Source organism: Monopterus albus, unplaced genomic scaffold, assembly GCF_001952655.1.
Source record: "Monopterus albus unplaced genomic scaffold, M_albus_1.0 scaffold236.1, whole genome shotgun sequence".
Lineage (NCBI taxonomy): Eukaryota > Metazoa > Chordata > Actinopteri > Synbranchiformes > Synbranchidae > Monopterus > Monopterus albus.
Genome location: NW_018128116.1, coordinates 85,039 through 96,866, shown reverse-complemented (window position 1 = coordinate 96,866; position 11,828 = coordinate 85,039). Strand labels below are relative to the sequence as shown.

General features: G+C 39.2%; 3 protein-coding genes and 1 non-coding gene across 5 annotated transcripts in view; 1 reads left to right on the top strand and 3 right to left on the bottom strand.

Moving 5' to 3' along the window:
• Positions 1–1,992, bottom strand: part of sh3bp1 (SH3-domain binding protein 1) — a 13,806-nt gene extending 11,814 nt beyond the window's left edge. The window contains exons 1-2 of the mRNA XM_020620362.1: positions 1,908–1,992; positions 599–927 (exon numbers count right to left, since the gene is read on the bottom strand). Coding sequence (XP_020476018.1) covers positions 599–648 — 50 coding nt within the window. The 5' untranslated portion in view covers positions 649–927; positions 1,908–1,992. The remainder of the gene's footprint in view (positions 1–598; positions 928–1,907) is intronic.
• A 784-nt stretch (positions 1,993–2,776) lies between these two features.
• Positions 2,777–7,414, bottom strand: pdap1a (pdgfa associated protein 1a). Its single transcript, XM_020620393.1, has 6 exons — positions 7,249–7,414; positions 5,530–5,612; positions 5,370–5,444; positions 4,387–4,511; positions 4,105–4,256; positions 2,777–3,715 (listed from the first exon to the last, which is right to left on the bottom strand). Exons 1-6 carry the CDS (start codon positions 7,259–7,261, stop codon positions 3,681–3,683), a joined length of 483 nt encoding a protein of 160 aa, XP_020476049.1. The 5' UTR covers positions 7,262–7,414; the 3' UTR covers positions 2,777–3,680.
• Positions 7,415–7,535: 121 nt separating this feature from the next.
• On the bottom strand, positions 7,536–9,946 carry cby1 (chibby 1, beta catenin antagonist). 2 transcript variants are annotated; one of them, XM_020620394.1, is made up of 5 exons: positions 9,770–9,946; positions 9,427–9,525; positions 9,077–9,182; positions 8,787–8,899; positions 7,536–8,350 (listed from the first exon to the last, which is right to left on the bottom strand). In XM_020620394.1, the coding sequence occupies exons 1-5, from the start codon at positions 9,773–9,775 to the stop codon at positions 8,270–8,272; spliced, it is 405 nt and encodes a 134-aa protein (XP_020476050.1). In that variant the 5' UTR covers positions 9,776–9,946; the 3' UTR covers positions 7,536–8,269. The 2 variants fall into 2 exon arrangements, with proteins under 2 accessions (XP_020476050.1, XP_020476051.1); XM_020620395.1 differs by having other exon boundaries at positions 9,685–9,913.
• Positions 9,947–10,293: 347 nt separating this feature from the next.
• Positions 10,294–10,366, top strand: trnar-ccu (transfer RNA arginine (anticodon CCU)). The gene has a single exon. It is a non-coding gene; the product is annotated as a tRNA-Arg (tRNA).
• Positions 10,367–11,828: the final 1,462 nt, after the last annotated feature.

Here is an 11,828-nt window from a genome sequence, read left to right as displayed (position 1 = left end):
GAGGGTTCCCTCAAAACCCCTTAACAGCATTTGTCACTTTCAAGAGGAACCAGCAACTGTGACATCCCAACATTACACATTTTTCAACACTACATTTGCAACAGTGAAATTGAGAACATGGGAACCAAAGCAGAATTCAACATTTCCTCTCTCCCTCCCTCTCCAGTATACTGTAGGAGCCCATAACAGCTTCTGGGTTTGAGGAAAATGAAAATTCTACTGTAAGATTAGTGCCCCGAGTCCTGAAGAAAACTTTATGATGCAGGTTCACAGAAGCAGCACTAACGTGAGACTATGTAGCTTTTGTAAAACAAAAACATCTGTATTTCTAGTAGCAAGTGAAAAACGTAAATGATATTAGCACAAGCAGAAAATGCTCCGTCAGTTACGTAGAGAGCTTTAAAGCACTAACATGGACAGTAGTGTAGTTATGAAAAATTAAAATCAGTTTAACCATGATTTCTGAACCTAGCATGGTGTTGTTAGTTTACTGCTTTTGAGCCTTTGAATTCAGTAGACACGGGTAAAAAAGACCTGAAATTTATTTACAGTCTCTGGTCCAAAGATCAGCGGAGAGGTGTCAGATTATTGCACTTACTTTGCTCCAGAGCCGAGCTGCTTGAGGATGCTCAGAGACTGCCGGAGCATGCTGGCAGCGGAGCACAACCAGCTTCTCTACCTGACCTTCTCAGTTTCCCTCGGCCCCACAAGGTATCCTGCTCCAAAAATGTCCACAGAGTCACCGTGTTACTTCATTAGGAGGTGGTGGTTCACATGGGCCACTCCGTCTCTCAGGCCGTTATTTCTGGATGTTTGTGTGTGTGTGTGTGTGTGTTGGCTGTCAGTCTTTGTTCTGGTTTCAGAAGAGTGCCGTTAAGTCACTAACAAAAGTCAGTGAATGAGGAAGTTGCACAGATGAAGTGTCAGCTGCGAAGGGGGAAGAGATTTTTTCAGGTTTGACTGTCACTACTATCGAACAGTTAACTCATAAAACCATTACATGCAGTCAGAGGACAATGGGTGATATGGTATTAACCCTGAGATTACAAAGGTGTAATGTAAGATAAACCTTTTATTCTGTTTTCCAAAAAAACTAACAAACAAAAAAAACCAATTTCCTCCAACTGTATGAGGGCAACTTCTTCTCTATACACTAACTGTTAAAAAGGATGTGAAAAGACCAAAAGAGGAAATTACGGTGCTGGATCTAACAGTATCGTTCTAAGTTCAAAAATTCTTGTCTGGCTAGTTTGACTCCTCTAATGTTTTGTTAAAGTTGGGCCCTTTCAACATTTTTTAAATCTTGCTTCACATTATTTGTTCCCTGTCATTAAGGTTTTTGTTTTGCCTTTAACTTGTCAGATTCTTTTTAACCACTTGGGTTGATGTGAGAAAACTTTAATGAACACATCACTAAAAATACTATCACCTTTTTATGCTTAGCTGGACTTGTTACCAAAGAGATGCTAATTTACAGACCCAGCAGATACTGGTGCAACATTAACATTACCAAATTGTGTCTCCTCACCTCCTGAATGTAAGTCCAGCATTAATAAAGTTAAATAAGTGTCAGCTTGTAACTCAAACTAAGATTTTAAAAGTTAATACATTATAAAATGTGTGAAATATTGCTGGTTCAAACATTTGAAAAAAGATTGCTCCTCTTAACTGTTTCAAATGTTTAAAATGTGCTTTGCAGATATTCAACGCTCTTGTTTCATAACATCTGAAACTAGAAAAAGGCCAGTGCTGACGGATCTGGGCGGGAACTATCTGCCAACACACTCAGCCAATCAGATAACAGGGACCCATCTAAACATGCTTCCATTGGTCACACAGGATGTGAAGCGATTTAAAAGGAGATGCATCTGTTTTACAAGTTTCTGGATGTAATGGGAGGCGCTTACCTGAGTCGCATGCCTGTCATTACACTTTCAAGCCATACTCTTCTCCATAACCTCTGACTTAGGATAGTAGAAAATATGCATCCCATCTTAAGGTCATCAGGAGCTGCAGACTGATGCTCTATAGAGGTTGACCCCAGTCCAGTGCTGCACTCTAGTGGTGACATCAAAATGCACACAACAACAACAACAACAGGATATCCTTTTTTTTAAAATAAGTCACATAATGCTAGTTGAAATATTTGCTGGCAGTTACAATTTTGATGTGAAACACAACACAGCCATTTATCTATTAACAAATTTATTGTTAAAAATGACTTCAAATACATAGTGGCATTCATTTTTTTTCCTCACATGATGTGGTTTCACCAGTTTGTTTGCTAGGCTTCTTTCAAATTATAGGGAACACTGATCATTTCCAAATCCACCACATACTGAGTTACCAGTTTATCACGTACACCTGCGCAGGCTAAACTATATTTTAAAACAAACCTGCAGTAATTCCTTTGTAAAGTTGATACTGTTTCAGAGCTGCTGTTAGTGCTGCTGATGTATAGGACTGCATTAGCTAATAAACACAGTGTATGTTCTTTGTAGTGCTTCAGTTACAGGAGAAAGACAATGAACTGGTCTTGTGTAAACATCAACCAGGAAACAAAAGACACAGTCCCTGCAACAGAACAACAGAGGATCCCATTAGAGACAAGGCAAGGCCACAGTCACCGAGGCAGTTAGAGACAATGCATTACAGTACATACGTTTAACTTAAAAAACTTTTTAAAGGTAGTTCAAGACTATCATCTTGTTCGTTTCATTTCAAATCTATTGTGGTGGTGTATAAAGCCAAAAATGTTAGAATTGTGTCAATGTCCCAATATTTATGGACCTGATTGTATTCCTAACGCTTTGAGCAAAGGATTACAAAACATTCTGAACTGACACCAACAAGCTGACTCAAGAAAGACGTGTTTTAATCTGGTAACAAGATCCATGGCACAGCAAAAGAAACGAAAGAAAGATTTTTAGCAGTTCCTGGATATGTTGTGGCAGCTTAAACAACTAATTCTTACAAATCTGTAAAACGCTAACTGAAAAAAGGGGCTCAAAACAAGGCAAAACCAACAGTGGGGCAAGGATAGAGCTGGGAGGAAAGACATATTCTTGCCTGTCATTGTACCACTCAGCTGTTCATGAAATGTGTAACTGCATGCTGATCCAAAATTAATTACCTAACTACACAGTACATGTCCTTTATGTCAAATTTTCCTCTAAATAGTGTTCGTTTCTCCAGCATTCACTTATTTGCTTTCTTATAAACCTGGCAACATGGTAGGAAAAGTAAAAAAAAGAAATGTTCATGCACACTCACTTTAACCTCTGGTCATTACATAAATATGTGTTAGGAAATCATTGTAAAATGCAAGAATCAGAAGGAATGGAAATAACTTTAGCGGGTTTAGAAGTAAATCTGTGGTGGGCTGGGTAGAGTAAAGAGGCAGTGAAGGACTTGGAAAACCTGCAGATGTCTCCTCCTGAGGTATTTAAATACAACTAGAGGCACCCCAAAGGTTGCACTCCTCTTCATCTCACTTTGCTCCACCCGGATTCCCTGTCATGACCACACTGTCGTGGAAGACCCATGCCCATAAAATGAGGAACAGGAGCCCAGTAGTATCCCTGATCTGACGCCACTTGTCTTGGTCCCTCTCCGTGCTGCCCCTCCGTTTCACCATCCCTCTGAGACTGAAGTGCGTGACGAATCTTTCAGATGGAGAACTAGTGCTTTGCTTTGGCTTCTTCAGCTTCTTTTTCTGAGAAAACAGAAGCAACATGAAGAATGGTGTGCAGCTTTTCATTTCATAATGGTACCAACGATCTTTAAATTGGCAAAGCTTGCATTATGTCAAGATATTTGTTGCTCAACTAAAACACATTTGTATTTTCTAGCTTTAAATGTCAGGACACTGTGCAGACAGCTGGTGTTCAGTACATAATGAACAATCATTTCACTATGAACTGAAAGAAAATGTTCAAACTAGCAAGAGGGACGTTACTACTGAATCACAGACAATGAGAATCAGAAGTGGCACAATCAATTCCTGTTGTTTTAACTGATGTACGTTTTCAGTGCTTAGAGACTTCTGAATAAAACTGTATGAATGAAACATTTCCACCTCTAGTATGCAGTATTTCATCTCACCTCTCCTGAGCTGTTCTCTCTTCTTGGCAGCTTCCTCCCTCTGCTTCTTGATGATGGCCAGTCTGGCCAGGTCAGCCCTGGCCTGCTCAGTCTTCCCCTCTAGATGGAGCTTCATGTAGCGTTCCTTTGATTTCTGCTTCTCTATTTCCTCTCTGAGAACACAAAGATAAAGAGTTGAAATAAAAACCTCATGCCACAAACCAGGGTTCTGACGATGTTTCATTCCAGAAGAAAACAAACAAAATAAAAGCATACAAACATTCCTGACTGAATGACATTTACCTCTCCCTGCGAGATAGCTCTCTGGGAGCACTGACATCTACTTCAGTCACCTTCTTGTCCTTCTGAGACGCGCGGTTTGGATTCTCGATCTCTATAAGCCCCTCCACTCCACTCCTCCTTCTGGACTGTGTGCAAAAGGAAACACCTTTAATCACATCACTGTTAACAATGTTACATTCACCATATTTAAAGCTACAATGGCATTCAAGAGCTACATAAACATAAGCAAGGCCAAACAACTGTAACTAGCTGCATGTCTTTGGACTGTGAGAGGAAGCCAGAGTACCCGGAGAGAACCCAGGCAGGCACACTCCACATAGAAAGGCCCCGGATCAGCACTATGAGATGACAGTGCTAACCACTGCACTACCATGCTGCCTCTCTAACCAATCAGAAATGTTCAGTTATTTCTGATTGATCAGCAGGTTTTGATGCATTCTCACTTAGTGTAAGTTCATAATGACAAGTATCTGAAATGCTGGGTAGCTTGATAGAGTGCAGCAGATCATAGTGGAGCTGGGAGAGGGAGCGCTGGGCAGAGCAGGGGGCATTGATTTGGCTTTTCATTCTAGTGCTTCCTTACATTACATATTGTAGCTTTAATCTGTGCATTGTGAGCACAAAGTTCTCTGGGCTCACTTGACTTTTAGTCACTGTGTTTTGCCCTCTTAGTCTTTTGCATATAAGAGCAGAACCACAAGCAATCTGTCAAAATATAGGCTATACATTCATTTCTAGCTACACTAGTCAATATAGTTTTTACCTAATCAAGTCAGAAAGAATTTACTCCCAGTGACAATAAAGCAGTTCACTACTCAAGCCCAAATTATACTTATTGCATCTGCATGTTTTGTCACTTGCCCACACAGATCCACAAGCAGCCCAACATTTATCACTTTGCCAACAAGCGCTTATGAACACGCTGACGTATCCAGACACCAACACAGTATCAGTTTGTGGATACCACCTGTCCCTTCACCCACCTCAGACTCATCATCACTGCTGCTTTCTTCCTCAGACTCTGAAGAGCTCTCTTTCTCTGCGTCACCATTTTCTTCCTGTTAACATAGATATATAAAAATTACACTACATCTGACTTCAAACTAAGTAGCTCCATGTGTGGCACACAATTCTTCTGCTCACCTTCTCTCTCTGTGCTCTCATCTGTCGATCAATCTCCTCTGGGTTGCTGAATTGCTTTCCTCTCCCCCTGTGGCTCTTTCTCCCTGCAACAAAAATAATCTATGTCAATGGCAAATCAACTGTATGGAAATGTATCTTTCTACAAATACACATTGCATCACATGCTGAAAGGTGGGCATAAACAGTAACATCAGTACAGCTACTCTTCAAGTACTAACTTAATAAAGCTTTATGTTGATACTGGCAAAATTAACAGATCCAACATCAAAAGAGTAATGCTTGATCTTCCAATGCCAGCTGAGGTTACCTGGATATTTTGGTTCCACCACCCACACTGGAGTTGTAGATTAGAAAAAATAGATTGAATCATCCTAGATAATTGCACACTGTCATGGTCTTTTACCAGATATACAGACTATAATGATAGTCAAAACTAGGATCACATAGTTTCTTAATTTGTATATAAAGTAACTCTGCAAAGTAGTAATAAGGCAGGGAGATGGAAGGCAAAAAGTAGTTGACAAATGAAATGCATAAGTAAATGTTTAAGTTAAAATTGAAAACCCAATTTAACACATACTTTCTACCATAACTTGGTCTATAATGAAGACTGAACCCTGAAACGTTCAGGCAAGATGCACAGTATAACGGCCTGTCATGCCCTAAAAGATGATCCAGATCCAGAACAAGGATTTTAGGACACATTTTGTGTTGCTCTGAATCTCATTTTTCACAAGGGACCCATTTGCGTGAGTGAATGTTGTGCCTAGGCACTGGTACATGCGCCCTCTCTCTGTGCTCTTGTTCATTAAGAATTTGCTTTTGAAACATGAACTACAGGTTTTAGGTGAGGTACAGTATATTCTTTTGCTGATTAACTATATATAATGTGTATAAACTTGTGACGAATGCATATTAAGCTTTGAGAATAGTGATGTTTCAAGACCTGAGCCAAAGCTATTGAGAAAAACCTTAATGGTATGCTTCATATCAAATAATTAGCTCTAATTTAAAGCACACATGAAAAAGGCTGGCTGTGAATGGCTGGACAAACTGACTCTTTCCTAGATTATTAGGCATCTCTGTGTAAATACAGTTCTGGTCCGTCCAAACCTGTATTTAATGTTCCCTACATAGGATCTCACACTACTACAAATTGCGAAAATAGGAAGCGATTGTGAATGGAAAAATGAGTCACAATGACGTTTGCTGTGGGCCAGCTCTCTTCATACGCAAGTGTCATGGCTAGTGAGTGTTGCATAAGAACGTATATGGGGGGAAGCCAGATACATGGCTAGCAAATATTTTTTTAGTGCGTTTGTAAACGTTTCTGTTAATAGGGACAACCGCCAGCAGCTGGGATTTAAAATAAACGGCATAATAAATATGTTTAAGTGAGCCGAAGCGCTCTCTTGTGCACATAGTAACTTAACTGTTGCTTAGGCACAAACAGCAAGGTTTTAATCCAGTTTTATATGCTGGAATTACCACAAAAAAACCTGCCATTTCCATTCACGCGAATACCTGTATTTATCACTTCACTGATACAGTCACCGCTTCTTTCCTGACCCACTCGTACCTACACACCCTGCTAGCCGGTTAGCATGCTAAGGCATGTGAGTTCAACGGGAATTCATACAACTAAAGCTAACAATTCACTAGCTAGAATTAGCTTGGTAAAATTTAGCATGCTATGTTAATTTTAATAACAGTACTTACCACCCCGAGGCATTATTAAAATTGAGGTTTGTACAGATAAAGTCCTTTACTGTGTCGCTGATTAAAAGCCAACAGTTTAAAATGCCGGAATAAAAGGATTAAAAAAAACTACACGCCTCGTGCTAGCGGTACTCACTCGGGACACTGTGCGCACGCGCAGTTAGGACTGTTCAACCAATCGTTGCACTATTTGACTAACTTGTGAACACCAATTTATGAGTAGCGAGTAAAGCTCATTCATAAAGGCCATACCTTTCACTGACATGAGTACTTCATTGGTTTTAAAAGTCTATTAGGCTATATTAGCAGCAAAATCTCTTATTTGACATTCAAAATTACAACTCACAAGAGTTGTAAATATGTCCATTACATCAGAGTATTGGTGATATTAGCATGCGGTGGAAAAAATATAAGACAGACAAGTACAGACAGAACATGATCGTGATCTCACAATCGCCGTCTCATAACTATGTTGTATAAATAATTGCTCAAAGCCCATTACTGAGTTGTGAGTAAAGGCTTTGCAAATAACTGGTAAGAGGATCTTATAATAAAATCTTTATTGTCAGGAATAAAATTTCATATTACTAGGATTATTTATGCAACAATTTATACCCAGATATTGTATGAAGCTGGATGAACAATGAAAACCATTAACGAAGTGCTCTCCTGTTTAGGTTTTACCCATTTTGTTTTGGGTTATTTGGATGTCATTCAAATCCTCACCTATATATCTGCCTTAATATAAATATCTTATGTATAATCAAGGTATTACAACTCAAAACTGGGAATGATAAAACAAGAAAAACAGCTTTACTCCTGTTATGGATTTTACTTGTTACCGCAATAAAAAATATACAGCCTATAGTACTCTACCATATCAATGGAAAAGAGATAGAAAATATGTTATATGCTCAACAAATGTGTTCACAGTTTTGTCAGGTCTGACTGGGGTAAATACAAAAAGGGCTAATTCCAAATAACATTTCCTAGCCAAAAGCACACAGTAAGTAGAGATTTGTCATGACTTCCTTCGATGTTGAGTCTTTACATCTTCCACTTCTTTCTCCAACAAGTGGTAGTCTACTGTAGTTTCTGTCAACTAGAAAGGAACAGCTTTGGTCAGATATTAAGTACATCAACCACAGACTTAGTAATTAATTCCATCCATCCGTTATCTACACAACAGAGCAAATCCCAGCTGACATTGGACGAGAGGTGGGGTATACCCTGGACAGGTTGCCCATCTATCACAGGGCTGACACTTAGACAATCACACACACCCACACTCAATCCTACGGGCAATTTAGAGTCACCAGTCAACCTAAGCTGCATGTCTCTGAACTGAAGGAAGTTGGAGTACTGGAGAGAACCCACGCAGGCACAGGGAGAATATGCACACAGAAAGGGCCTAGGTCAGCCTGGGCTTGAACTCAGAACCGGTCACAATACACTTTCCTGCATCACTGTGTAAAGATGCATTATTGTATCTTCTAACTGGAAATAACGAGAGCATTTGAAAGCTACACAGTTCTCACCATGTCCAAGAGAAGTTCAATCTTCAGTTTCAGGAGGTTATTCTCCTCCTCCAGCTGTACATTTCTTTTTTTAAGCCGCTGCACTTCCCGGCTAGATGCATTCCCACCAGATTCTGGTTCAACAAAAGCATTTAAAAAATTAATTAATGCTGTGTTGGAGATTCAGAGATGACCAGTGATCTAGGGGATATAGCAAAACATGAAAGAGTTAGGTTGGTTAGGTTCTCTGCACTTTAAAGCTGAGGCAGCCACTGCGATTGGTCTGTATTCAACATTATCAAAGCCATTACCGGTTATCCACTGTCCATCCTCAAATTTCCAGCTCTGACCTCCAATGTTCATTACAGGCGGTCCATACTCAAGGCCCAGCTCTATTTCTCTTGTTGAACGATCCAACTAAAAGAAACGAGAAGGGTAAACAATAAATCTGTCTGCCTTGCACACGCTATGAGCTACCACAATGTAAAGGTTTGCACCATCCACATCTCAGCTTTCTCACAACTCTGCTTTTGAGTGATCACTGTGTATGTAATAAGGAATCATTTACCAATATTGGTTTTATATGAACGTAGCGCGCACCACAAGAACAGTGTCTTTGTCACAGGAAGGTTACTAAAAAGCAGTAAGTAGCAAAACTCACGGTATGAAGGCTGGACAGAGATGCAGATTTGCGAGGGGGCGTCTTCTTCGGACTGAATGTGTTTCCAAAAAGTGGCATCCTCAGTGATTTTTTAAGATCCTGTATAAAAGATTATACACAAATGGTAGCATTAATATTTTTAGACAGCCTACCAGTATATCACCCAACACAATATTTGTTTATGGTTGCTAACGGTAGCTACATTACCGCGCTAACGCTAAGGGGCTAACACCCGCTAACTGTGAGTACTTCTCATACCTGGCATTAAATTGAAACTGTCGACTGCCTCACAGATGGGTTAGTAGTTGTTGTGTCACTGAAAATATATAGGCAATATATTTACCTCCATTTAGACTACTATTTAACCCAAATTCTTATCGTGATGCTCGAAATTGTTTGCTCTCCAAGCAAAACAATACTTTCTACTGCGCAAGTGTGAAAGTTCCATTTGACTAAAGTAGACAAGTCTGAAATATTACATGGCTTCACAATAAAGCAGCTGGAAAGAATTTTCCAACGGCAGAAACTTTGGGACATTTTAAAAGCAAGTAGACCAGTGTATGTTTTACTTATGGCATTTTGTACATTTCAATGCTCATTGCTACATTAGCACAACATAAATACACCTATTTGAGAGAAAAAATGGAACCAGCCATGAGACGTAGACGCATCACCATGGTGATCGCTTCGCTGGGCGGTTTACGGTGTATTGTCATGTCCTAACCAATCTTTCGATTAACCTAAATAATTAATTCCACAAACTTCACTCGTAAATACCAACACTGATGACATAAAAACCAAACAAACAAAATGAACCCAGGTGTTAAATATGATATAAATGATAGTGATATAAAAGCCAACTGTATAGCCCCAGTGGCCTAATGGATAAGGCACTGGCCTCCTAAGCCAGGGATTGTGGGTTCGAGTCCCATCTGGGGTGAATCTTTTCTTGTGGGACAACATGTGTAAATTGATCAATCATGTTTGAAGCGACTTAAACAAGCAACGACAGAAAGAAGACCGGCGTTTTATGTGGAGAAACGTTATATCGGCGACGCTCTCAAACCTCTGGATGTGGCATTTTGGATATCTGGGCAGGTTATGGAGGTATCATCTTACAAAAGATGAAATCACCTTCTTCCTGGCCGATTACCTGGAGGTTTATTTCACTGTGGGGTAAGTGTTACCGCATTAGTGATTAACATGCAAAATAACATAAATATATGTCAAATAAAACTGAGTTGGACAAATTCACCAGAAAACAACACAAAATTAAGTTTGCATTATTATATGTTGACCTTTCTGTCCTTTTACTTTAAAATACATTTAAAATACGTACTTTACTTATATTTCTTTACCTAGAAATATCTATTCTAAATTCAAATACTTGAGAAAGGATGAGAGTAGCATTAATTGTTATAATACTAACAAAAAACTGAATAGGTCTTAGAAATGTGTCACATTCATAAAATGTTAGACAATGCCTCATTTTTATTTTGTATGAAAGACAAATATATTTACTATTTTGACAAAATAACTAGTAACTGTAATAGTAAGATTGTGCTTACTGACAAATCTGTTGGAATTTTCACTGTTCTTATTCTTTGCAGGCAGATGTTCAATCATTACTCAAATATGTACCCTCAACTTATAAAGGATGAGAAGGTTTTGAATCCCCTGATTTTTGAGGTACAAAGAAACCAATAAAGAAACTGTCATGTTTTAAAGTAATAAATAACTGAGCTATTATCAGCTTCACCACTGTCAGAGCTGTGTCATATCTGTTAAACATCTATCCTAAATGCAAAAAAGGACATTAATGCATACAGTGATAATCCTGAACCTAGCTGCACAGTGGGATCTGGTAGCAGAGTGGAGAAGTGAATGAATGCTGTGGATGCCAGCATAGCAGATACTGGTATGTCATTATGTTAAAAGGTCACTTCACACTGAAATTGATGTTTTTGTTTTTCTTAATTAAAAGCCACAATGTGAAACTTGTAAATGTAATTGTCTCAGGACCTGTAATCACTTTTTGCACTGCTTATCAATCAGCTTTAATAAGTTTTGAGCAAGCTTATCAGTTCAGCTTGCATAGTTTGAGCATCTCACGCAGAATTTACGTCCGGCACCCATAAATGTGTCTTGTGTGAAGAAGAACAGGGAGTGTAGCACCGGGAGTGTGGCGGCCCCACTCAGTGTCAAGGTCTTGCTGTCCTTTTGATGTTGCAAAGGCAGCTGGAGAAGGAATGTGAGTTGTTAAATGTAAGATAACAGTATGAGTTTCATGGATGTGTATTGTATCACTTTGGTATAAAGGGACTGCCCCTTTACCAGTTAGTTAGAGAAACTCTGTGCATCTGGAAAGCTGTGTATGATTTCTCTCCATGCATGAAATAAAA

What these genes read in the sequence shown, in the direction of transcription:
- pdap1a (XM_020620393.1), bottom strand. An exon ending in GCAGTGATGATGAGTCTGAG is followed by an intron (nt 4,512 to 5,369) that starts GTGGGTGAAGGG and finishes TTTTGCACACAG; the next exon opens with TCCAGAAGGAGGAGTGGAGT. An exon ending in GAGAGAACAGCTCAGGAGAG is followed by an intron (nt 3,716 to 4,104) that starts GTGAGATGAAAT and finishes CTGTTTTCTCAG; the next exon opens with AAAAAGAAGCTGAAGAAGCC.
- cby1 (XM_020620394.1), bottom strand. An exon ending in CTCTGTCCAGCCTTCATACC is followed by an intron (nt 9,183 to 9,426) that starts GTGAGTTTTGCT and finishes CGTTTCTTTTAG; the next exon opens with TTGGATCGTTCAACAAGAGA. An exon ending in TTGAACTTCTCTTGGACATG is followed by an intron (nt 8,351 to 8,786) that starts GTGAGAACTGTG and finishes GTTCCTTTCTAG; the next exon opens with TTGACAGAAACTACAGTAGA.